The following is a 27,106-nucleotide window of genomic DNA, read 5'->3' on the forward strand; positions in this document are numbered from 1 at the left end:
GGATTCCTACAGACTGCAAAGTAGCAAATGTAACCCCACTATTTAAGAAGGGAGCGAGAGAGAAAACTGAAAACTACAGATCTGTTAGTAGTAGGGAAAATGTTAGAATCCATTATAAAGGATGAGATAACTGGATATTTGGAAAATAATGATATGATTGAGCATAGTCAACATGGATTTGTGAAAGGGAAATCATGTTTGACAAACCTGTTGGCGCTTTTTAAGGATGTTACTTGTAGCATAGATAAAGGAGAAGCAGTGGATGAGGTGTATTTGGATTTTCAGAAGATTTTTGATCAGGTCCCACAGGGGGTTAGTAAACAAAATTAGAGAACATGGGATTGGGGGTAATATACCATCAGCCTACTCTCAATCATCAGTAAAGTGAAGGAAGGTGTCATCAACAGTGCCATCAAGCGGCACTTGCTTAGCAATAACCTGCTCAGTGATGCTCAGTTTGGGTTCCGCCAGGCCACTCAGCTCCTGACCTCATTACAGCCTTGGTTCAAATATGAACAAAAGAGCTGAACTCAAGAGGTGAGGTGAGAGTGACTGCCCTTGACATCAAGACAGCATTTGACCGAGTATGGCATCAAGGAGCCCGAGCAAAACTGAGGTCAATGGGAATCAGGGGGTAAACCTTCCGCTGGCTGGAGTCATACCTAGCACAAAGGAAGATGGTTGTAGCTGTTGGAGGTCAATCATCTGAGCTCCAGGACATCACTGCAGGAGTTCCTCAGGGTAGTGTCCTCGGCCCAACCATCTTCAGCTGCTTCATCAATGACCTTACTTCAATCATAAGGTCAGAAGTAGGGATGTTCGCTGATGATTGCACAATGTTCAGCATCATTCGTGACTCCTCAGATACTGAAGCAGTCCGTGTAGAAATACAGCAAGACCTGGACAATATCCAGGCTTGGGCTGATAAGTGGCAAGTAACATTCGTGCCACACAAGTGCCAGGCAATGACCCTCTCCAACAAGAGAGAATCTAACCATCTCCCCTTGACATTCAACAGCATTACCATCACTGAATCCCCCACTATCAACATCCTAGGGGCTACCATTGACCAGAAACTGAACTGGAGTAGCCATATAAATACCGTGGCTACAAGAGCAGGTCAGAGGCTAGGAATCCTGAGGCGAGTAACTCACCTCCTGACTCCCCAAAGCCTGTCCACCATCTACAAGGCACAAGTCAGGAGTGTGATGGAATACTCTCCACTTGCCTGGATGGGTGCAGCTCCAACAACACTCAAGAAGCTCGACACCATCCAGGACAAAGCAGCCTGCTTGATTGGCACCCCATCTACAAACATTCACTCCCTCCACCACCGACGCACAGTGGCAGCAGTGTGTACCATCTGCAAGATGCACTGCAGCAATGCAGTGACAGCACCTTCCAAACCCGCGACCTCTACCAACTAGAAGGACTAGGGCAGCAAATACATTGGAACACCACCATCTGCAAGTTCCCCTCCAAGTCACACACCATCCTGACTTGGAACTATATCGCCGTTCCTTCACTGTCGCTGGGTCAAAATCCTGGAACTCCCTTCCTAACAGCACTGTGGGTATACCTACCCCAAATGGACTGCAGCGGTTCAAGAAGGCAGCTCACCACCACCTTCTGAAGGGCAACTAGGGATGGGAAATAAATGCTGGCCTGGCCAGCGTCGCCCACATCCCATGAATGAATAAAAAAAAAATACTGCAATTGATTGAGATAAAAACAAAGTGCTGGAAATACTCAGCAGGTCTGGCAACAACTGTGGAGAGAGGAGCAGAGTTAATGTTTCAGGTCTGTGACCTTTCATCAGAGTTCTGATTTGGACAAGCTAAATGAATGGTTAACAACATGAGAGATGGACTATAATGCAAATCCACTTTGATAGAAAAAAACAGAAAGGCAGAGTATTTCTTAAATGGTGAGGGTTGGGAAGTGTTGATTTGGAAAGGGACCTGGATGTCTTTGCTCATTAGTCACTAAAAGCTGGGACGCAGGTGCAGCAAGCAATTAGGAAGGCGAATGGTATGTTGGCCTTCACTATGAGGGGATTAGAGTATAGGAGTAAGGATGTCTTGCTGCAATTGTATAAAGCCTTAGTGAGACCACAGTATTGTGTACAGTTTTGGTCTCCTTATCTAAGAAAGGATATACTCACCATACAGGGAGTGCAACAGAGGTTCACTGGACTAATCCAGGAACGGTGGGATTGTCTTATGAGGAGAGGTTGCAGAAACTGGGCCTGTATTCTCTTGAGTTTCGAAGAATGAGGTGATCTCATTGAAACTTATAAAATTCTTACAGGGCATGACAGGGTTGATGTGGATAGGATGCTGCCTCTGGCTGATGAGTCCAGAAACAGGCAACACAGTCTCAGAATAAGGGGTAGGCCATTTCTGACTGAGATGTGGAGGAATTTCTTTACTCAGAGGGTGGTGAATCTGTGGAACCTGAGAGGACTGTAGAAGCTCAATCATTGAGCATGTTCAGCACAGAGGTCAATAGATTTCTGGATACTAATGACATCAAGGGGAGAGTGGGGAATAATGGCATAGAGGTAGATGATCAGCCATGATCTGTTCGAATGGCAGAGTAGGCTCGATGGGCTGAATGGCCTACTCCTGCTCCTATTTCCTAAGATCCTATATTCACAGACTAAATCTGATCTGGATTCAAAACCTAGGCAGGAGGTTAGAGTATTGGTTTCAACTAAAATCTTGCACATTTTTAGGCAAATTGATAAAGGTTTTTCAAATACAACAACTCATTAGAATTAACGCAAACCTTAAATCAGTTATGTAAAAATTCTTTCCAAAGTAAACTCGATAAAATCATTAGACATTTCATTAACACCATAGCAAAGGTAAAATGAAAACAATATTACATAATATTTAATTTTCTAATGTTGGGTGAGGAACTGGGAGGAGCAAAGGGAAGCAAACCACTGAAAAAAATGAAGAAATAGGGATGGAGCAGGCTATAGGGAAACCAAGAAGGAACAAAGCTCCTAAAGGTTAAGCAATAGGCTGGGGAAGGCCCATGTAGAATTTGAGAGCAGTGTTAAACTTCAACTGGTGAATAAACATGAAATACACAGCCTAAATAGAATTCTTTGAGGAAGTGACAAAGTTGATTGATGACGGAAGGGCTGTCGATGTCATATACATGGACTTCAGTAAGGCGTTTGATAAGGTTCCCCATGGCAGGCTGATGGAGAAAGTGAAGGCGCTTGGGGTCCAAGGTGTACTAGCTAGATGGATAAAGAACTGGCTGGGCAACAGGAGACAGAGAGTAGCAGTAGAAGGGAGTTTCTCAAAATGGAGACGTGTGACCAGTGGTGTTCCACAGGGATCCGTGCTGGGACCACTGTTGTTTGTGATATACATTAATGATTTGGAGGAAAGTATAGGTGGACTGATTAGCAAATTTGCAGACGACACTAAGATTGGTGGAGTAGCAGATAGTGAAGGGGACTGTCAGAGAATACAGCAGAATATAGATAGATTGGAGAGTTGGGCAGAGAAATGGCAGATGGAGTTCAATCAGGGCAAATGCGAGGTGATGCATTTTGGAAGATCCAATTCAAGAGTGAACTATACAGTAAATGGAAAAGTCCTGGGGAAAATTGATGTCCAGAGAGATTTGGGTGTTCAGGTCCACTGTTCCCTGAAGGTGGCAACGCAGGTAAATAGAGTGGTCAAGAAGGCATACGGCATGCTTTCCTTCATCGGACGGGGCATTGAGTACAAGAGTTGGCAGGTCATGTTACAGTTGTATAGGACTTTGGTTCGGCCACATTTGGAATACTGCGTACAGTTCTGGTCGCCACATTATCAAAAGGATGTGGATGCTATGGAAAGGGTGCAGAGGAGGTTCACCAGGATGTTGCCTGGTATGGAGGGCGCTAGCTATGAAGAGAGGTTGAGTAGATTAGGATTATTTTCATTAGAAAGACGGAGGTTGAGGGGGGACCTGATTGAGGTGTACAAAATCATGAGAGGTATAGACAGGGTGGATAGCAAGAAGCTTTTTCCCAGAGTGGGGGTTTCAATTACTAGAGGACACGAGTTCAAAGTGAAAGGGGAAAAGTTTAGGGGGGATATGCGTGGAAAGTTCTTTACGCAGAGGGTGGTGGGCACCTGGAACGCATTGCCAGCGGAGGTGGTAGATGCGGGCACGATGGAGTCTTTTAAGATGTATCTAGACAGATACATGAATGGGCAGGAAGAAAAGAGATACAGAAGCTTAGAAAATAGGCGACATGTTTAGAGAGAGGATCTGGATCGGCGCAGGCTTGGAGGGCCGAAGGGCCTGTTCCTGTGCTGTAATTATCTTTGTTCTTTTGTTCTTTGTTTATTATAATATTTAAAGTGCCAACCATTCTTCCTTGGAGTGGACTAGTAATTCACTTCCAACCCCACCCTCACTATCCTGTTAAAACTGGAAGTGGGCAGATTGATTGAAGCCAGTTTGGGATCAGGATTCAAACTTTTGTTTCTGATGAAAGGTCACTGACCTCAAACATTGGCTGGAATTTTCCATTGTGGCAGTGGCCCCGTCCACTGGCTGAAAAATCAGGGGAGAGCCCGCCTTCTACAGGCCTGGGAGCCAGACAGCAATTTTACATGGCCCAGGCCCTTAACTGGCCTCAGTCAGGACTTCCGCCAATCTGAGGCGGGAAGTCCTGCGTTCAAGAGCTGCAGGCCAATCAGAAGAATGGCAGCACTTCAGTCCCAGTAGCGTCACCGGGAGTGGTGGCCACTGGTGGAACTACACCCAGCCAAGACCAGCAACAATGGAATAGGCCTCGGAAAAGGTGAGTGGGGATTGGACCACGCCGCTCTACAATCGGCTGGGCCCTGGCGAGCCAGGTATGGGGAGGGAGGTCAATCAGGAGGGCGGAGGGGAGATGTTCCAGTAAGTGCGGCTTGTGTCATTGGGGTGGGGGAGGGGGGGGACGTCCTCCTTGGGGCTCAGGGTGCCCGATTAGGATGGCCTCCCTAAGCCCGCAAGAAGGCCGCCAGGTATTACTGGGTAGCCTGCTCAGGTGCTGAAGTGCCCGCCAGCCACTGGTAAGATACCAGCGACGATGGGAGAAAGCCCTTAAGTGGTAATTAATTGGCCACTTAAGGTCCTCTATTGCCCTGGGGCAGGTAAGCCATTTGCCACTTCCCCTGCCGCTGGTAAAATAACAAAAGGGGCGGGTTGGCGACTGGAACAGCTTCCCCTGCCTCCCAATCGATTTTACGCACCCCACCCCACCAATTCCACCCCGCACCCATCCCGCTCCGCTTCCCAGGGTGGGGTTGTAAAATTCCGGCCATTAACTGTTTTTCTCACCACAGATGCTGCCTGACCTGCTGAGTGTTTCCAGTATTTTCTGTTTTTGTTTCAAACTTTTAGAATAGTTTGGGATTAAAATTCACCAACACCAAAGAACCCACCCCGCACCCCCCCACCTGCCCCACTACTCGGAGTGGGTGAGAACAGGACACAAAATGAAACATGTTTCTTTGCGTGTGAACTCCGACTGCATTGTGATTTCTGTGTGTTGTAGTCCAGTTGGAAGATATGTCTTGCACAGGCTGACCAAGGGTCGGTGCTGGGAAGTTTCCGAATATGGTTGCTGCCATTTCTACAAGGTTTCTGCTAACATTGTGTCAAAGTTATGGCAGGAGATTAGGAGAACCCTGATGGAAATTCTACCTCAAAGTAAATGATGGATTGTAGCATCATTTATAACTTAGGTGTTGTTAGAATCACCGTTTCAGTGGGATATTAGTAAGGAGATTACAGTCTTGCAGAATGAATGTGACTTTTAGCAGAGGCCTGAATGAATGAAAAAGTAACAGTTAACCAAGTATGCTTGGGTTCATGGATTGATCTGATCTGATCTGATATGAGACTTTCACAACATGTAAAGGTTTGCTGAGTCCCTTGCCTTGGGTGGAAGCATTTCTGTATTGACTGTTGCTCTATAAACATGTTAATTTCAATATTAAGTAGGATATTGTACTAAATGGAAACATCAACAAATTAATTTGATGCAGGACTGGTATTTTTCAAAAGACTGAATTGCAAATCTTTTTGTCTGATCTGCAAGCGGACCTGTAAGATGAAAGACACAGAAGCCAGATAAAGATATCATCTGAATGGATATGTGGACCTGCACTCCACTCATGAGGAATTATGCACTTGGGACCCTAGGTCTCTTTGTTCAGTGTATTTTCACTGAATTTATACTCCATTCTTCACTTTCTCCCTCTCAAAATGCATTACTCAACCTATCTCCAGCAGCATCTGCCCATTTGGCTATTGCCCTAACTGTCTATTATAGTCCTTCTTGCTATTCACACACCTATTCTTGTGCTCACAACAATTTTGATGTTATGCTCCCTACCCACTAGTCCAAATAAAATCTGAGCAAGATCTATTAACCTTAACCTTTTCGTCCATCAACCAACTTTCTATCCATCTGCTACAATTCCTCTCGTACCACACAACTGAATTCTTGTAACAAACCACCTGAGTTTCATGTTCTGGGTTCCTAGATTGCATTAAAGATTCAGGGATAAATTTTAGTCTTTCCTCAATCTCTCACTGTAACTTGATGGAAACCTCACAGAAATTGTCTTCATAAAGGTTCCTGTACATATTTATCAGCTTTTACAGGCAGAAACATATAAGATCCTGAGGGGTCTTGACAGGGTAGATGTGGAAAGGATGTTTCCCCTTGTGGGAGATTCTAGAACTAGGGGTCACTGTTTAAAAATAAGGGGTCGCCCATTTAAGACAGATGAGGAGAAATTTTTTCTCTCAGGGGGTCGTGAGTCTTTGGAATTCTCTTCCCCAAAAGGCAGTGGAAGCAGAGTCTTTGAATATTTTTAAGGCAGAGGTAGATAGATTCTTGATAAGCAAGGAGGTGGAAGGTTATCGGAGGTAGGTGGAAATGTGGATTAATCAGTTCAGCCATAAATTTACTGAATGGTGGAGCAGGCTCGAAGGGCCAAGTGGCCTACTCCTGCTCCTAATTTATATGAAAGGAAGAAGCAGAGGTTTTGTGATGTGAAAGGAAACCCAAATGTGAAAACAAGAAACAGCATTTGTGGATATTGCTAGAGTAATGCAGAAAATAATACCTCACTGACCCCCATCACCCCACACTTTGAGTGGATGCAAGGGAAGTTTGACATCCTTTGTTAAATAACACCACTACACACTGTCTGTTAGCAAATGACAGCCAGGCTTAATTGCCAGTAGAGTTCATGAATGCCTTTTATCTATGGTGTTCTTGGAAACCACACCAATGAGGAAAAATTCTGTCTTCTTGAGCTTCCTTCCATAGGCAAAAGTATTGCCCCATGCAAACAATGCCTCTATCACTTGTTTGATGCACTCGAGGACAGCTGGCTGACTGATGTAGCATATGTCACTGGTTGTAGTTTGGAAGGATTGAATGGCATTAAGGTTTGCTGCAGTAGTGATATTCAAACCCACTAAATAGGCAACATGTAGTCTGCAAATCAGTCTCAAGGAGACAGTATACTTAAGTTAACAGCCTACTTTGTGAAGCGGAGGTGCCAAAGGCAAGTCTCCTGCAATAGCCCAGCAAGGTCTATCTATCTGGGCTAATATATGCAGGTCCAAGATCAGGGAAGGTGGTGTATATAACATGTCACATATAGTCACATCAGCCCTTCATGTCTGCTCATGTTCTTCAAAAATTGGGAAAGCAGTTACACAGATTAGTCAACCAACAACCTGACATATAGTTATACTCACAGAATCATACCTTACAACAAATGTCCCAGACTACTCTATTAATCCTTGAGTATGCCTGTCCCAATGGCGGTCAGACCCACCAGAGCCGACTGCACAGCCTGTACAGTCCAGAGGGAGTGCCCCTGGGCGTCCTCAACTCAGATCACATGAAGTCTCATAGCATCGGATCAAACTTGGGCAAAGAAACCTCAGGATTTCCACCTACCACCCTTCCACAACTGATGAGTCAGTACGTCTCCATGTTAAATGACACATGGAAAGGGCGCAGAATGTACCTTGGGTGGGGACTTCAATGTCCACCACCAAGAGCGGCTCAACAGCACCACTACTAACCGAGCAGGACAAGCCTTGAAGGACTTAGCTGCCAGACCGGGCTTGCGGCAGATGGTGAGGGAAACAACAAGAGGGAAGAACCTACTAAAGCTTGTCCTCACCAATCTACCTGTTGCGGATGCATCTATCCATGACAGTATTGGTAGGAGTGACCACCACACAATCCTTGTGAAAACAAAGTCCCGTCTTCACACTGTGGATACCCTCCATCATGTAGTGTGGCACTACCACTATGCTAAATGGGACTGATTCAGGACAGATGAGGCAGCTCAAAACCGAGCATCCATGATGTGCTATGGACGATCAGCAACAGCAGAATTGCACTCAACCACTATCTTTAACTTTCATGGCCTGGCATATCCCTCATTCTACTATTACCATCAAGCCAGGGCATCAACACTGGTTTAATGAGGAGCGCAGGAAAGCATGCCAGGAGCAGCGCCAGGCATACCAAAAAATGAGGTGTCAACCCAGTGAAGCTACAACACAGGACTACTTGCATGACAAACAGCAGAAGCAGCATTCAACAGAGTTAGGAAATCCCACAACTAACAGATCAGATCAAACGTCTGCAGTCTGCCACATCCAGTCATGAATGGTGGCGAGCAATTAAACAACTAACAGGAGGAGGAGGCTCCACAAATATCCACATCCTCAATGATGGGGAAAACCAGGACATCAGTGCAAAAGAAAAGGCTGAAGCATTTGCAACCATCTTCAGCCAGAAGCGTCAAGTGGATGATCCATCTTGGCCTCCTCCTGAGGTCCCCAGCTTCACAGATGTAGTCTTCAGCCAATCCAATGCACCCACCTGATATCAAGAAACGGCTGAAGGCACTGAATACAGCAAAGGCTATGGGTGCTGACAACAACTCAGCTGTAGTACTGAAGGCTTGTGCTGCAAATCTAGCTGTGCCCCTAGCCAAGCTGTTCCAGTACAGCTACAACACTGGCATCTACCCAACAATGTGAAAACTTGCCCAGCTATGTCCAATCCACAAAACGCAGGGCAAATCAAATCCGGTCAATTACCGCCCCATCAGTCTATTCTTGATCATCAGCAAGGTGATGGAAGGTGTGGTCGACAGGGCTATTGAGCATCACTTAAAACAGCAATAACCTGCTCACCGATGCTCAATTTGGGTTTCACTCGGCTCCAGACCTCATCAGAGCCTTGGTCCAAACATGAATAAAATAGCTGAATTCTAGAGGTGAGGTGAATGTGACTGCTCTTGACATCAAGACTGCATGTGACATCAAGGAGCTCTCATAAAATTGAAGTCAATGGGAATCAGAGGCAAAGCTCTCCACTACTTGGAGTCATACCTATCAAAAGGAAGATGGCTGTGTTTGTTGGAGGCCAATCATCTCAGTCCCAGGACGGTATCCTACACCCAACTGTCATGCAGGCCCCCACAGACACAGAAGAACGAGGCTCATTAATTTCACCACATGGACATTTAACTTCAAATTGTTGCTGGTAAGAAGGCCTGTTACAAGGAATTGCTAGGCAACCCGCACCCCCCTACCCCCACCACAACCCTGGGCCGGAAAGATATTTTTACATATTAGCAGACGGTGTTGGAACAAAGAAGCTATCCCCTGCTCCCATACAATACACAGAAGAGACATGCTCAAGCCAGTCGGTCACGTGACCACCTGCTGGCCAACTTGGAGAGTTTTAAATTGGACAAACAGTGTTTGAAGACAGTAAGCTCTTGGCTCCTGGATTGAAAAGAGCCTCTCCTGTCTGCTCCCATCTCTTTCTCACCGGCTTCAGAATCCACTGAAGAAACATGAAACCCAAGAGAGAAAAGTTTCCTATGGTGAACAAGGTTTCAGAAGAATAAAAGCATAATACTGCAGATGTTGGAAATCTGAAATAAAAACAAGAAATGCTGGAAATACTCAGCAGGTCTGGCAACATCTGTGGAGACAGAAGCAGAGTTAACGTTTCAGGTCAGTGACCCTTCATCAGGTTTAAGAAGAATACCGCACCCCAACGAAAAGCAAGAATTAACTACAAGCAAGGACTCTACAGTGATCTCGAAAAACCGTAACAACTCTTCAGATATTGCCTCAAACCTCACAATTTTATTCTTCTTCTGCTCTTTCCTGTCCCTATCTGCATGTGTGTATCGCGTATGCATGCTAGCCTGGGCGCGTCATGTATCTGTAGGTGTTACCGAATTAGAGTTTAAGTTTAATAAATTTCACTTTTCTTCTTTAAACCTAAGAAAGCCTGTTTGTGCTCATTTCTTTATCATATAAGTGGAAAGCGGTGAATAAGGATTCACCAAGGGGCAGCTCAAAACAGGGTGTGTTCAAAATTAAACCCTGTTACAGTAAGACCAAGTGACAGCTGAGAGGGACCCCCTAGACACATTTCTCACCTGGTGGTAACACAACCATCTTCAGTTGCTTCATCAATGACCTTCCCTAGATCATAAGGTCAGAAGTGGGATGTTCACTGATGATTGCAGTATTCAGTGCCATTCACAACTCCTCAGAGAATGAAGCAGTCTGTGCCCACATACAGCAAAACCTGGACAGGTAAGTGGCAAGCACCATTCATGCCATACAAGTGCCAGGCAATGACCATAACCAACAAGGGGAGAATCTAACTACCTCCCCATGACATTCAATTGCATTACCATCGCTGAATCCCCCAACACCAACATCCTGACTAGAAACTTAATTGGACCAGCCACATAAATACAAGAGCAGGTCAGAGGCTGGGAATTCCGCTGCAAGTAACTCACCTCCTGACACCCCTCAAAGCCTGTCCACCAGCTACAAGGCACAAGACAGGAGTGAGATGGAATACTCCTCACTTACCTAGATGAGTGCAGCTTCAACAACCTTTAAGAAGCTCAACAACATCGAGGACAAAAAAGCCCACTTGATGGGCACCCCTCAAATATTCACTCCCTCCATCACTGGTGCACAGTGGGAGCAGTGTGTACCATCTACAGGATCTCCCTCCCTAGCGTCACTACTGGTGTACCTAATGGACATGGACCGGAACATTTCGAAAAGGCAACTCACCTCCACATTTTCAAGGCATTTAGGGATGAGCAATAAATGCTGGCCTTGCCAGCGATGTCCACGCCCATGAACAAATTAAAACAAATTGAAGTACACCATTGGAACCCCAAAGCAATTCCCATTCTGCCTTTTCTGTTTGGTACAAGCAGAACAGTAGCTGGAGGGACAGATGTTTTAAGAAACATAGTTGGTAATAAGTCTTGCAATGCAAAACAAATCAAGTGAAAACGGCAACAAAAGCTTAATGCACCAGAGAAAATGCAGTTAAATCAATGTAATAAAGCAAAAAAAATGAACTTTCCAACAGTGGCGCAGTGGTTAGCACCGCAGCCTCACAGCTCCAGGGACCAAGGTTTGATTCTGGGTACTGCCTGTGTGGAGTTTGCAAGTTCTCCCTGTGTCTGCGTGGGTTTCCTCCGGGTGCTCCGGTTTCCTCCTACATGCCAAAAGACTTGCAGGTTGATAGGTTAATTGGCCATTATAAATTGCCCCTAGTATAGGTAGATGGTAGGGAAATATAGGGACAGGTGGGGATGTGGTAGGAAAATGGAATTAGTGTAGGATTAGTATAAATGGGTGGTTGATGGTCGGCACAGACTCGGTGGGCCGAAGGGCCTGTTTCAGTGCTGTTGTATCTCTAAACTAAACTAAGTTGTTTTTCAGCCTGGAGAAAGGTATACACAGTGGTGTTCCCCAGGGTCAGTATTAGGACCATTGCTTTTCTTGATATATAAATGAACTAGACTTGTACAAGGCACAATTTCAAAATTTTCTGATGACACAAAACTTGAAAGTATAGTGAACTGTGAGAAGCATGGAGACAGACTTCACAGGCTGGTGGAATGGGCAGACACTTTAATGCGTGACAAGTGCAGATGCAATTTAATGCAGAGACATGTGAAATGATACACTTTGAAAGTAAAAACGAGGAGAGGCAATCTAAACTAAAGGGTACATTTCTAAAGGAGTGCAGGAACTCAGGGACCATGGGGTATATGTGCACAAATCATTGAAGGGGCAGGGCAGGTTGAGAAAGTGGTTGAAAAGTGTTATGCTCACGTGAGATGCAGCGATTGAAAATACAAGAATTCAAACTGAAGAGTTATAAAAATGGACTTTGTTGCAAGATGGTTACTGAAGGTCAAACCTGTATATTCAAACCGTCTTACAGTCTGGTACAAACATAAGAATACATTCCAAACTAAGAGGTGCCAATTATACCATCCTGAAACCATCAAAAGACATTTTTGAATTGAACTGGTTCTTCTGAAACAAAGAAGGTGTGAAGTAGCCACATCCTGGGCCATTGTCGGTCACCACAGGGAGGAAGATCTACGTCTCCCAACAGAGGCAAGATGTGAGACCATTTTTGACCTTAAAGGTAGCTCTCTGGAGAAAGAGAGAAAATCAGAACAAACATCACCAAAGCCTGTCCAGGAGAACAGAAAGATGGTGCCCTGTGTGAGTTCTACACTTAAACTTATGTAGCAGAGAAATGAAAGTGATCCCCTATCTTCAAACTGAAATTTCAACAAACAGAGAAATCTATAAACAACCCAGGTCTGCAACCTTAAAGAGAAATTTACCTCCAAGAAGATTCAAGAGGTTTACTGTGAACCCCGAAAACCTAACTCACTTCAAACCACTTATCCCTTTTCAACTCTTTCTGTTTCTTCTTGTGTGTGTGCGAGTGAATGCGTGTGTGTGGGTGTGGTTGCAACCATTTTGGGAGCGAATATTGCTCAATAAAGAACTTATCTTCTGTTTTAAACCTACAAAATGAAACTGTCTCTGTTTATTTGACAAATAAAACACAAAGGAGTAAAAACCCTAGTAATAAAAATACTTGCTGCAGTCAGGTGGGAGTTAAACAGTGGGGCCACCAACACCCCTCACCATGTGGCCGTAACAAAAGGCATTTGGGATCCTGGGCTTTATAAATAAAAGTTTATAGTACAAAAGCAAAGAAGTTATGATGAATATTGATAAAACACCGGTTCGGCCTCAACTGGAGTATTGTATCCAATTCTGGGCATCGCACTTTAGGAAGCATGTGAAGGATTTAGACAAGATGCAGAAAAGATTTACAAGAATGGTTCCAGGGATGAAGGACTTCAGTTAAGTGAATAGTTCTGAGAAGCTGGGATTGTTGTCCTTGGAGAAGAGACGGTGACAGGAGATTTGATAAATGTGTTCAAAATCATGAGGGGTCGAGACAGAACAGATAGGGAGAAACAGTTCCCACTGGCAGAAGGGTCAAGAATCAGAGGCTACAAATTTAAAGTGATTGGCAAAAGAAGCAAAGGCGACATGAGGAAACACTTTTTTAAGCAGTGAGTGGTTACGATCTGGAATACACTGCCTGAAAGGGTAGTGGAGACAGATTCAATTGTGGCTTTCAAAAAGAAATTGGGTAAGCACCCAAAGGGGGAAAAAATTGCAGGGCTACAGGGGAAAAGGCTGTGGATTTGGACTAACTAAATTGCTTTTGCAGAGAGCCACCATGGACTCAATGGGGAGAATGGCCTCATCTGTGCTGTATCTTACCTCACACCAAATCCCATTCACCTATCAACCCTGTGCTTGCTGACCTACATTGGCTCCTGGTCAAGACACATCTTGATTTTAAAATTCTCATCTTTATTTTCGAATCCTCTATGGCCTCAGCCCTCCTATCTCTGTAATCTCTTCCAACCCCACAACCCTCCAAGATATCTGCGCTCTCCTAAAAAAAAGCCAACAGTGACGTCACAGGAAAGCTGCAAGGTGATTGGTTGGTTAGTCACTGCTGTTCGGGAGCTGGGCAAGTATCTAAGGTAAGAAAAGTTTAAAGGTTTACAGTTTTATTTTCATATATAGTAAGTAGTGTTTTTTTTTTAGAGAGTTCTGGACTAACGAGGACCAGGGAAGAAGGGCCCTAGAGTAATTGATATTATTTAACATTAAGATCTTCCAAAACGTTTAATTTAAAGGGTTATGGCAGGAGAGCTCAAAGCTGTGGTGTGCTCCTCGTGCTCTATGTGGAAAGCCGGGAACAATTTCAGTGCCCGGGACTAGCATTTGTGCAGGAATGTCTCCAGCTGCAGCTCCTGGAAGCCTGGGTTTCGGAGCTGGAGCGGCAGCTGGGGACACTGTGGAGCATCCACGAGGCGGAGAGCCTCGTGGATAGCACATATAGAGAGTGATCACACCGCAGGCTCAGACCCCACAGGCAGGAAGGGAATGGATGACCACTAGGCAGAGCAAGAGGACTAGGCAGGCAGTTCAGGCTATTCCCCTGCAAAACAGATATACTGCTTTGGATACTTTTGGGAGGAATGGCCTCTCAGGGGAAAGAAGCAACAGCTCAATTCGTTGCACCACAGTTGGCTCTGCTGCACAGGGGAGGAGTAAAAAGTGTGGGAATGCAATAATTGTAGGGGATTCAATTGTAAGGGGAATAGATAGGCGTTTCTGTGGCCACAAAAGAGACTCCAGGATGATATGTTGCCTCCCTGGTGCTAGGGTCAAGGATGTCTCAGAGCATGTACAGGACAGTCTGAAGGGAGAGGGTGAACAGCCAGGGGTTGTGGTACATATTGGTACAAACGACATAGGTTAAAAAAAGGATGTGGTCCTAAAAGCAGAATATAGGGAGCTAGAAAGTAAGTTGAAAAGCAGGACCTCAAAGGTAGTGATCTCAGGATTACTACCAGTGCCACGTGCTAGTCAAAGTAGAAATAGCAGGATATATCGGATGAATACATGGCTGAAGAGATGGTGTGAGGAGGAGGGTTTTAGATTCCTGGGACATTGGGACCAGTTCTGGGGGAGGTGGGACCAGCATAAACTGGACAGGTTACACATGGGCAGGACCGGGACTGATGTCTTAGGGGGAATATTTGCTTGAGTGGTTGGGGAGGGTTTAAACTAAAATGGCAGAGGGATGGGAACCTTTGCAAGGAGTCAGAAGAGGGGGGAATCAAAGACTATAACAAAAAACTGTAAGGGGAATAAGAAAAGTGATAGGCAGAGAAATCAAGGGCCAGAATCAAACAGGGCCACAGTAAAAAATAGTGGGAAGGGGACACGTAATGTTAAAATGACAAGCCTTAAGGCTTTGTGCCTTAATAAGCAGAGCATTCGCTATAAATTGGATGAATTAATCGCACAAATAGATGTAAACGGGTATGATATAGTCGGGATAGCGGAGACATGGCTGCAAGGTGACCAGAGGTAGGAAATGAACATCCACGGATATTCAGTATTTAGGAAGGACAGACAAAAAGCAAAAGGCGGTGGAGTTGCATTGCTAGTTAAAGAGGAAATTAACGCAATAATGAGGAAAGATATTAGCTCTGACGATGTGGAATCTGTATGGGTAGAGCTGAGAAACACTAAGGGGCAAAAAACGTGAGTGGGGTTTGTATATAGACCCCCAAACTGTAGTGGTGATGTTGGGAATGGCATTAAACAGGAAATTAGAGACACATGCGATAAAGGAACATCTGTAATTATGGGTGATTTTAATCTGCATATAGATTGGGCAAATCAAATTCGTCACATTGCAGGGAACATAAAAACTGACTGTAAAAGTTTCTATCGGTATGTGAAGAGAAAACGATTGGTGAAGTCAAATGTAGGTCCCTCACAGTCAGAAACAGGGGAATTTATTATGGGGAACAAAGAAATGGCTGACCAACTAAATGCATACTTTGGTTCTGTCTTCACAAAGGAGGACACAAATATCATACCAGAAATGTTTGAGAACACAGGGCTTAGTGAGAGAGAGGAACTGAAGGAATCAGTATTAGTAGAGAAATGGTGTTGGGGAAATCGATGGGATTGAAGGCCGATAAATCCCCAGGGCCTGATGGTCTGCATCCCAGAGTACTTAAAGAAGTGACCCCAGAAATAGTGGATGCATTGGTAGTCATCTTCCAAGATTCTATAGACTCTAGATCCTACAGATTGGAGGGTAGCTAATGTAACCCCACTATTTAAAAAGGGAGGTAGAGAGAATGCAGGGAATTGCAGACCAGTCACCCTGACGTCAGTAGTGGGGAAAATTCTAGAGTCCATTATCAAAGATTTTATGGCAGAGCACTCAGAGAACAGTAGTAGAATCGGGCAGAGTCAGCATGGATTTACGAAAGGGAAATCATGTTCGACAAATCTACTAGAATTCTTCGAGGATATAACTAGTAGAGTTGATGAGGGGGAGCCAGTGGATGTGCTTAATTTGGACTTTCAGAAGGCTTTTGACAAAGTCCCACATGAGAGATTAGCGTTTAAAAGTCAAGCACATGGGATTGGAGGTAGTGTATTGCGATGGATAGAAAATTGGTTGGCAGACAGGAAACAAAGAGTAGGGATAAATGGGTCTTTTTCCGAATGGCAGGCAGTGACTAGTGGGGTACTGCAGGGATCGGTGCCAGGACCCCAGCTATTCACAATATATATTAATGAGTTAGATGAGGGAACTAAATGTATTATCTCCAAATTTGCAGATGACACAAAACTGGGTACGAGGGTGAGTTGTAAGGAGCAGAGAGGCTTCGGGTTGATTTGGACAAGTTGAGTGAGTGGGCTAATGCATGGCAGATGCAGTATAATGTGGATAAATGTGAGGTTATCCACTTTGGTAGCAAAAACAGGAAGGGAGATTATTATCTGAACAGCTATAAACAGAGAGGGGACTATGCAGCGAGACCTGGGTGTTCTCGTACACCAGTCACTGAAGGTAAGCATGCAGGTCCAACAGGCGGTATTAAAGGCAAATGGTATGTTGGCCTTCATAGCGAGTGGATTTGAGTACAGGAGCAGGGATGTCTTGCTGCAAATATACAGGGCCTTGGTGAGGCCACACCTGGAATACTGTGTGCAGTTTTGGTCTCCTTATCTGATGAAGGATGTTCTTTCTATAAAGGGAGTGCAGCGAAGGTTTACCAGACTGATTCCTGGGATGACAGGGCTGACGTATGAGAAGAGATTGAGTCGGTAAGGATTATATTCACTGGAGTTCAGAAGAGTGAGGGGGGTTCTCGTAGAAACCTATAAAATTCTAACAGGACTTGACAGGGTAGATGCAGGAAGGATGTTCCCGATGGTGGGGAGTCCAGAGCCGGGGTCATAGTCTAAGATATTGGGTAAACCTTTCAGGACTGAGATGAAATTTCTTCACCCAAAGAGTGGTGAGCCTGTGGAATTCACTACCACAGAAAGCAGTTGAAGCCAAAAGATTATATATTTTCAAGAAGGAGTTAGATATACCTCTTGGGTCTAAAGGGATCAGAGTATGGGCGAAAGCTGGAACAGGTTACTGAGTTAGATGATTAGCCATGATCATGATGAATGGCGGAGCAGGCGCGAGGGGGCCAGTGGCCTACTCCTGCTTCTATTTTTTATGTTTCTACGCTTCTTGAGCATCCCTGATTTTATGTGATCACCATTGGTGGCCACCCCTGCCATTACCTAAGCCCTAAACTCTGGAATGCCGTCCCTAAATAAACCTCTTTTTCCTCCTTTAAAGCAATCCTCTTTGACCAAGCTTTTGGTCAGCTGACCTAATATCTCCCTATGTGGCTCTGTGTCATATTTTGTTTGATATTGCTCCTGTGTAGCGCCTTTGGACATTTTATTACATTAAAAGCGACATATAAATATAAGTCGCTGTTGTTTTTGTAACTACTCTATGATTCTACTTTATAATTATTCCTTCACGTCCATCATTCAAATCTGTTCTTCCTTCTCCCCATATCCCCATTACGCTGGAATCAAAATCCATAACCTCAGTCTTCTTCCCCAGGACCTCAACCTAGATAATTATACAGCTTTCCTTAGTCTTTCTTCCCTCCTACAATATTCAAGAATTTAAGACTCAAGTTTAGTTTCAGCTAATCAGTAGTTCCTGGCTTACGTCATCTTTCTGATCTTCCTGGCACCTTCGTCTGGTCCTTCATCTTGACTTCTGTTAAGAAAATACTAACAGCAAATGAAAAACAAGATGATTTGGATCCATGACAGGACAGGACCTGGACAGGACTGTACGTCCCTGACAGTGTTTCTTCAGGTGTCAGTGTTTGCTCTCCAACACAATAGACAATAGGTTTGACATCATTCTTGACCTCAGATGACCTCACGTTATTTCAGCGTCAGTTGCAGTTGAAGGAAACTATTATTACATTGAGGTTATGAAATTCTTCAGGTATAGCCGAGAAGTGCACAAATTATCTACTCCCAAGTCTCCACTAATGCTGACCATCAAGCAGCCACTGGAAAAGGTATGACAGCAGCAGTTCAATGTCCAATTATTTCTCCCCACCTGATGAGAATTACTCAGGGTAGACCTAGAACCTTAAAATAAAAGCAAAATACTGCGGATGCTGGAAATCTGAAATAAAAACAAGAAATGCTGGAATCACTCAGCAGGTCTGGCAGCATCTGTGGAAAGAGAAGCAGAGTTAACGTTTCGGGTCAGTGACCCGAAGGGTGGAACGAAGGGTCACTGACCCAAAACGTTAACTCTGCTTCTCTTTCCACAGATGCTGCCAGACCTGCTGAGTGATTCCAGCATTTCTTGTTTTTAGACCAAGAACCTTGCTGCCCTTATGTACCTCAAATTAAAAAGTGATGTGACAAGTTGAGTATGTTATCAAAAATGCACCATTTTTATTCAATAAAAACAAGGAAAATTTTTCACAATTAATGCACATAAATCTTTGAACTGAAAAATAATTATTTCTAAAGTTAAAAAACACAAACGTGGTTGTTTGTGATGCCTACATATGCCAGCAGTGGGCTGCATGTTATGTTTTTGCGTGGCTGGACTACCACAACAGCAAGTTCATCATCGGCAAATCTATGTTTATTACTATGTGTATGTTATTTATTCTTCCACAAAACAGGGTATCAATAATGAAACTATATTTTAAACAGCCTGTCAAATAGAAACTAAATAATTTAATTTTCTTTTATCACGGCTTCAAAACAAGTACACATGATATAAAACTTATTTTATTATTGTCGGTATTTAGTGTTGACTGGCTCCACAATAAATGTTAATAAATTGACTTTATATTAAATAAATTTGTAAATATGTAAATTACAAATAGATGGTGTTTATATACACACAAACGAATGTCAAAACGTGAGAAAGGAGAACCTATAAATACACCACTTTAAAACATAAAATGGTTGTATTTCCATGTGTACTGCAGATCCAGTGGGCGGTGAGCAGGACGATCAGGATGCCTGCTTGATGTCAGTAGTGAGAGGCCCAAATCATTCTGATAGTCAGGCCTCATTTAGTTCTATTAAGTGAGCTGCCTGCACATTAATAGCTTTGATTGGCAGCTCATCGTTTTGGAGAGTGGGATTGCTGGCAGGCTTGACGCCTACTTTGACCTCTTAAATTTGAAAAAAATGTTGCAGTGCGTTTGGAACTCTCAGTAATAGACGTCTCCTGCAGAGACTGCCTGGTTCAGTAATGTAGCAGTGGAGATTCCAATAGAGTTGGTGAGGATCTGACCACAGGTCCTCTTCCCACAGAAGGGTGCCCTGACAGATGCTGCAGCAGATTTGGAAGCTCTTTCAGAATACCAACACTCAAACATAGATACAGTGCTAGAAAAAGTTCAATGACCTCACCCAGACAACAAAGCTGCAAATGATTTCTTGCTATCTCTTTCTCTCAGATGAGACATTTCCACAGCATTTCTCTTCCCCCAGATGACCAGACTGGGGGAGATCCAGCTTCCATACAAGCCCTCAATCAGGTGGAAGAGGAAGCCTTGGAGAAAATTGGGGCAGGCAACAAGCAAACTATTACAGATGACACCACACCTGCTCCCCTGCCATTCCCTCAACCAATGCCTGCCATGGTACCAGAAAGCCAGCTAGGCCAGATTGTCTCACTAGCAGCTGAGGTGCTGCAATCAGTAGCCGGGCTCCCTCAGGTGCATGATTTATGGGTTACCAGGCACGAGCATCTTTGAAGCCCGCATCTGAGCATCAGCAGCTTTTCCCCTCCTATGCTGAAGCTACCAGGGGAACACTTTATAGTAGTAACAGACTAGGAGAGAAACAACGTAAAATGTCTTTATGGACTGAGACCAGGATGCTGATTACTTTCTTAGCCATTTGTTAACTTGATTAAACTGTGACACTCTATCATTTAATGAGTTATCTGCAGATTTTCTGTAGTTGTTATGGATGCTATAGACAAGTGGCTGGTTCAAATGATGTTGTGGATCGGAAATACAGGTAGAAAGGAGTAAGTGATGAAAAGTCATGGTCAATGAGGCTCCCATCACTGCTGCATCCTCCAGATAATCAGCTTTTTCTTTCTGTAGGCAATATTGGCTCTTCCTATTGCAAAGATATTCAGGAGGGAGCACATCACTATTATCTTGGGACATTCCCAAGGCTGTATAAGAAAAATGCCCAAGAGCAGTCCAAGCAGCAGATTTGTTGTTTCAGCACCCTTTGATAACTGTTGTGGTCGAGCTGTGACTGCTGTTTATCTATCTTCTCTGGTGTCCTTGAGCTTCAGAACGGAGTCATCAGTCAAGTCTGCAGAGCATCTCCCTTGTCTCCTATCAGCCAGCCTGGGATGCGCTGCTCTTCTTCAAGGAGGGGGGAAATGCTGGACTTCTGCAGGATGTATGCATCATGAGAACTGCCTGCAAAGTGGCTGTACACCTGTGTGAACCACTGTCAGTGGTTAAAGGCCAGCTGAGCATTATGGCAGAGAAATCCTCTGCAGCTCATGAAAGTGCTAGGCTCATTGGTAGAAGTCCTGAGGGGCATATGTGAAGTTGATGACTCTATACACATGTGGGAATCTTTCAATGGCTGCAAACCCCACATCACTTTCTGCTGGTCATTTAGGAATGAAATCAGGAACTGCTTTTTCCAGGCAATCAGGAATTCTCTTCTGCAACGGGCTGTGGATCCTTGATCACTTGAAATTTTCAAGACTGGCATCAACAGATTCTTATTAGAAGGGTATCAAAGGACATACAGCAAAGGTGGATGAACAGAGTAGCTGAGGTACAAATAAGCCATGATCTAATTAAATAGTGGATATTGCTTCTGAGGTCCATGGGAATGCGATTAAATCATCAGCCTAGGAAAACAGTACATCTGTGGCCTGCTTTATGGAGGAATGCACTGCAGCCTGACTGATGTTATATATGTTTCCAGCTGCAGCATGAAATGACCATGATGCATATGGGTTCATGGTTGCAATGACCATCACTGCAACAGAAATGCAGTGCAAACTGTGGATGTGGGCTACAGCTGAGTTGCATTCGCAAGATTTTTCAATGTTCTATCATGAGAAGTGCATTACCTTCCTATGCTGTACCTCACTAAGCCTAAGTACCTCAGTCTAGGCCTGTAGACCACATTATCGGGATAAGGCGTCCTGCAAGCAGCCATCCTCCTTCCTGAATTGCTTGCAGGGCCAAGGACCACTCACAGAAGCTGGCCCACTTGTTGCTGCTGCTCCTGTGTTCCCTTTTCCTGCAACTAGTAAGAGTGACCAATAACATTTCCATTTTACAGTAGTGCAAGCACCTCTCTGTGCTAGGAAAGTGAAAGAAATGACAAAAAAAGGAAAATAAAACACAGAAAGCACTCTTGGTAAATCCCAATGGTTTATTTTCAGGAGGATGCCCCTTTAAATATCATTGGTAATGGCTATTCTAACCTGGCTGAGTCCAGTATTGAGTGCTCACCACATTAAGGTGCATGAAAATGGCATCAGATGCTTTGCCACCTGTGACCAAGCCACAATGAAAATGACATCAGGTGGATGGGCAGCAAGAACGAAATGTTAAGTTCTACATCCCGATCTATATAGTGTTACTGCCTCTGCCCCAACCACCCTCCACCCCTTCCCCCGAAACAAAGATGAATATCAGGTCACACTTACAAATGCAGCTTAGATGTTGCCCAACTACTTGCACTGGTAAAATGGTGTGATAGTGTCAATCAAAACAGAACAACAGAAAAACATAACCTTGGCGCAAAAGATCATTCAGAGACTTGGTAAAACTTTAATAACTTTAGTACTTTCCCTTCTTTGTAGAACCTCTGCAATATGTGAACAGAAACATAGGGCCAAGTGTAGGCCATTCAGCCCTATGACCTCCTTCTGCCAATCAATGGCTAATCTCTATCTTAACTCCATTTATCCAGCTTGTTTCAGTAACCTTGAAATACCCTGCCTAACTAAAAGCCAGCAATCTCAGTCTTGAAGTCTTCAAGTGACTCCCAGCTTCAACAGCTTTTGGGGGGAGAGTTCCAGATTTCCACTACTCTGAATTATCATAGAATCAGAGAATTATTACAGCGCAGGAGGCCATTCGGCCCATCGTGTCTATACCGGTCCTCTGAATGAGCAATTCACCTAGTACCATTCCCCCGCTTTCTCTACGTAACCCTGCACATTCTTCCTTTTCAAACAACAGTCTAATTCGCTTTGAATACCTCGATTGTGCATGCCAGACATTAACAACTCAATGTTTTTCCTCATGTCTCTGTACCCTTGCGTTCTCGATCCTTTCATCAGTGCAACAGTTTCTTCCTATCTACGATGAAGTGTCTCCTGACATCACCCCTGATGGCCTAGCTCCAATTTTCAGGTTATGCCTCCTTTGTTCTGAACCTTGTTTCTGGCTATTTATAATAATGTCTAATAGAAACCAACATTAGCTGACAATTTCCTGTACTCGTTGAGAAGGGCAGGAAGGCACAGCAAATGTACTGCCTTGCGGTGGAAAAGACAATTAGTTGTGTGAACTTGATTCATCCATCACCAGCATAAATGCACTGGTGCCTTCACCCTGTCCCTCGACCCAATAATAACAATAATATGGCATCACTGACGGACAGACTGCCAACAGCAGGTGAGAAGAGGAAAGAAAAAATAGCAGAGAAGGGATGAAAGACAGGGTGAAAGAAAAGGGGTAACGGCCCCGCTCCACCCTGCCCCCACCCCCGTGCCACTTACACAATCTCGTCGTTGTCGAACTCCAGCTCCCCGGACGTGTCCTCGAAGTCCTCGCCGCCGCCCCGGGCGCTGCCCTCGAAGGTCCGGAACGGCACCACCACGGCGCCGCGAGCTCCCGACGCCCTCAGAACCTTCACCTCCATCACGCCCACGCTCTCGCTCACGTGCGTCACTTTCTCCTCGAAGGTGAAGATGCCCGCGTGGTCGTCGTCGAAGATGGTGACGTTGGCCGTGAAGGGGGCGCACAGGCACGCGATCTCGGCGGTTGCGGCGGCCACGTGATTAGCAGCTGCGGCCGTATTGGTGCTGACGGCAGCGCTCGAGACTGAGGCTGCGTCATTGACGTCGCCGCCGCCTCCTCCTCCTCCCCCAGGCTTGGGCGACGGCGCGTGCGCGGTGGCCTTGCCGGGCCCGGGCGCAGGCGCAGACTCGCTCCCGCCCGCGCCCACGCGCAGGTTGCTGAGGTGCACGCAGAAGTTCTCGTCCTCCTCGAAGATGTCGTCGTCGATAATCCCCACCAGGATCTCCTTGTGCGTCTCGCCCGGCTTGAACACCAGGCTGCCCTCGGTGAACTCGTAGTCGGAGCCGGCGTTGGCCGTGCCGTCCTCGGTGCGGTAGTCCACCGTGATGGTGTTGGTCAGGTCTCCGCCCCGGCGCACCACGGTGAGCGCCACCGAGCCGCAGTTCTCCAGGCACTGGTAGCTGCCCGGGTCGAAGTAGACGCGGCTGACGGGGCCCTCGTCCACCTCGGGCCTGACCTCCTGCATGGAGACGGCTTTCCTGGCCTGGTCGGCGGCATGCCGCTTGAGGATGTTGCCGGCGCCGATCATGAGGCGGGTGGCCTGGATGCGGTAGAAGGCTCGGCTCTTGGCCTGCTGGCTCAGTACCTGGTAGTTGGCCAGCTCAATCAGCTGCTCCATCTCCTTGTCCGGGTGCTTCTGCTTCAGCTCCTTCAGGATGCGCGCCATCTCCCGCCTCGATTCCTCCTCCTGATCCTTGGCGGCGGCGCCGCTCACCGTCACCACGGCGGCTCCGTCCAGCGGCTCAGCGGCGGCAGGGGGCCCGCCGGCCTGGGCCACGGGCTCGGCCCCGGCTCCGGGGGAGGAAGACGAGGCCTGCTGCACCGAGTTGAGCATCTTGCCGTCCATCTCGATGTCGACCTTGGAGTCGGGACGCTCGGCTTCGGTCTCGATGATGATGGCGCGGTGGCGGCCGGCGCGGTACTTCTTGTACATGTACTTGTAGAAGAGGAGGCGGCGGTCGGCCACCCAGGCGAAGACCACGCAGATCGGGAAGAAGATGAAGGTCAACAGGCTCTCCCACAGCTCCACCACCCCGGGCGAGATGACTGCCAGGATCAGGTAGAGCCAGGCGTAGGCGAAGATGCTCCAGGCGGCCGTGACGAAGAAGACCCGGAGGTGTTTGATGCGGCGGATCTCGCCGTCCGGCACCACGTGTACACAGATGGCGATGATCACGAAGGTGTTGAAGGCGGCGCTGCCCACGATGGTGCTGGGGCCCAGCTCACCAGCCCGGAAGCCGTGGCCGCACACCTCGATGACCGACAGCAGGATCTCCGGGGCCGAAGAACCCAGGGCCATGAGGGTCAGGTTGGACACTGTCTCATTCCACAGCCGCACGGTGGTGGTGGTGGTCTCGCCGTTTGGCTTCTTCACCGTGATCTCCCTCTCCTGAGAGGTGATCACCTCAATGGAAGACATGAAGCGGTCGGCGATGATGGAAACGCCCAAGAACATGTAGATCATGGCCACGAAGTAGACAATGGCCCGCGCCACCTTGTCACCTACCGATGGGTCTTGAGGGTACCAGATGGGCAGGATCACGCCCTCGTTGCACTTGTAAGAGCCCGTGCATAACTTGGTTGATACGTTGGCATCGACGTTGGATACTTTCTCATTCGTTTTTACTTGTTGAATGCAAGTCAGAAGAATCACTATCGTAAACCCAATATTCATTACATACGAATAGGGCGCTGTTTTCAACCACCTGGTCATGATGATAATTGAAAGGTTTCCAGACTCTTCGTCTAAAAAATTACAAAAACATAGTGAATTTTAGCTATTCATGAAGCTAAACCAATACTAGAAAACCTTCCTTTCGTCATCCCAAGTGAATGGGGTGTTTCTGACTTTAAAAAAAACATGGTATGACAGAGATAGTCAGCCACTAGGGTTAAGCTTACCTGATGATGCTATTATCGCAGCATCAGTTACATTACGATGTAGAATGTAAAATTTCCCTTACATTTTCGGAATGTTTTCAGGAAGCTTGCCTAATAATACAAGTACCTGCGTTACTTAAGCCTCTGATACCGAGAGAGGAATAAAACTCAACCCATCCTCTTCATTAGCCCACACTACATTAGTGGCACCAAGCAATTGTTAAAATATGGCCAAAGTCAAATACGTCAGTTTCAATATGTTTCAACAATAACTATAAATGTGCCAGGCTTCCCTTTCTACGATAATCAATTAGTTCCTCTTAATTTTCCATGTCACTTTTGTTTCACTCTACAGAACCGTGTCTTTCCGCGTTACTATATTTTAAACACACTTCAGCGTTGTAATATTTTCCGTGCATGCATACGTTTTCTATTGTAAAAGGATAAACAGAAAGTGAGTGGTGTAACTCCAGCCACCGACAACTATCGATTCTGTATTTTCTGTACTATAAACATTAAATTATTTGAAATGTAAAATAAAAGAAATTTCAATAAAAAAAATCAGCGACATTTTATACAAACCAATTCAAACATACCACAGCGTTCACTCGGTGGTGATTCCTGGATCTGACGTCCGTCAACCCTTGCCTTCGCCTTTCTTGCAAATCAAGAGCGAAACGTTTTTACCATGTTAGTGTTTAGGGAAGCGAGCTACAATGAAATCCGCTAGATTTCGCTCTTATTCCCAACCAAAGAGTCTACTGTACGGTTTCATACCCAACAAAATATTGATGGTTATTGAAGAAAGTACGAAGCCGAGATGAAACCTAGCAGATGTGGAATGGTCAAAGTTTCTCCGCATTATGTTTTCATTATTATGCGTAAAGCATTTCAGCGTAATATAACCGGTGTGGTCACCAAGCGTCTGAGTACTGTGCAACCCAAGCACTACGGATGTCTAAGGCAATTACTATTTTCCGATTTCTGATCGTGAGAAAGCCCAGGCTTGCAGTGCATCATGGGCTTCTTGCCAGTACCCTTATCTCCGTGCGACCCACCTACTTCATTGATCATCCTGCTGGCTGTCTTAAAGAGGAATGGTAAGCTAGGGAAGTGGAAGCGAAAAAAAGGAAATGCAATAAACCCTTTTTATAGAGCCTTCTGAGTTTTTCAGAAAACTGGAAAGCCCATGATTAGTGCAATGAATACGCATATGCTTTTCGTGCATAGTTAATGATAGCTACCAAATGATTTCAGACACCGAGAGTAGTGTTCGAGGTCTGCCGTTTATATAAACGCCGAAGTCACCGTCTCCAACGCGCAATCTTCCACTGACAGGCAGGGATAGAATCTTTCAAATTTGGAAAGCAAACTGCCTCAAATTCGCGTTTCCACAGTTGCGTATGGATTGAAAAATCAAGCTGAAAAGTCATTTCTGCTATTTAATTTCAATTTGGCTTATAATGCATGTGTCCGTTATGCACATATATGGATAGTACATGTACATAAGAAAATATGTCAAGTGCATCAGACATGCGTGCATGCTTCCTACTCTGGAACCTTGGACACCTTTGTTGAAGGACTTCTTCACTGGCACTCTTGGATCCAGTAATGCACAGTTACAATAAACGTAGTACCAATCAATAAATTGTTGCTATTATTGTGCAGTGGTCTGCTTTACTTTAATTTCTCCGCACGGGCCAGTAACTGTAAAAACTAAATTGTACTTGCTGTAGCTGTCATATTAAACCATCTCA

At 45.4% G+C, this 27,106-nt stretch overlaps 1 protein-coding gene across 5 annotated transcripts in view; it reads right to left on the minus strand.

The window, feature by feature from the left end:
• Positions 1 to 26,394, minus strand: part of LOC137363949 (sodium/calcium exchanger 1-like) — a 401,527-nt gene extending 375,133 nt beyond the window's left edge. For 2 of the 5 annotated variants that reach the window (XM_068027466.1, XM_068027457.1), the window contains exons 1-2: positions 25,946 to 26,394; positions 23,168 to 25,214 (exon numbers count right to left, since the gene is read on the minus strand). In XM_068027466.1, coding sequence (XP_067883567.1) covers positions 23,168 to 25,182 — 2,015 coding nt within the window. In that variant the 5' untranslated portion in view covers positions 25,183 to 25,214; positions 25,946 to 26,394. Of the gene's footprint in view, positions 1 to 23,167; positions 25,215 to 25,370; positions 25,562 to 25,945 lie in introns of those variants that run through there. The other 3 variants (XM_068027463.1, XM_068027464.1, XM_068027472.1) reach the window with 3 other exon arrangements.
• Positions 26,395 to 27,106: the final 712 nt, after the last annotated feature.

Source organism: Heterodontus francisci, chromosome 3, assembly GCF_036365525.1.
Source record: "Heterodontus francisci isolate sHetFra1 chromosome 3, sHetFra1.hap1, whole genome shotgun sequence".
Lineage (NCBI taxonomy): Eukaryota > Metazoa > Chordata > Chondrichthyes > Heterodontiformes > Heterodontidae > Heterodontus > Heterodontus francisci.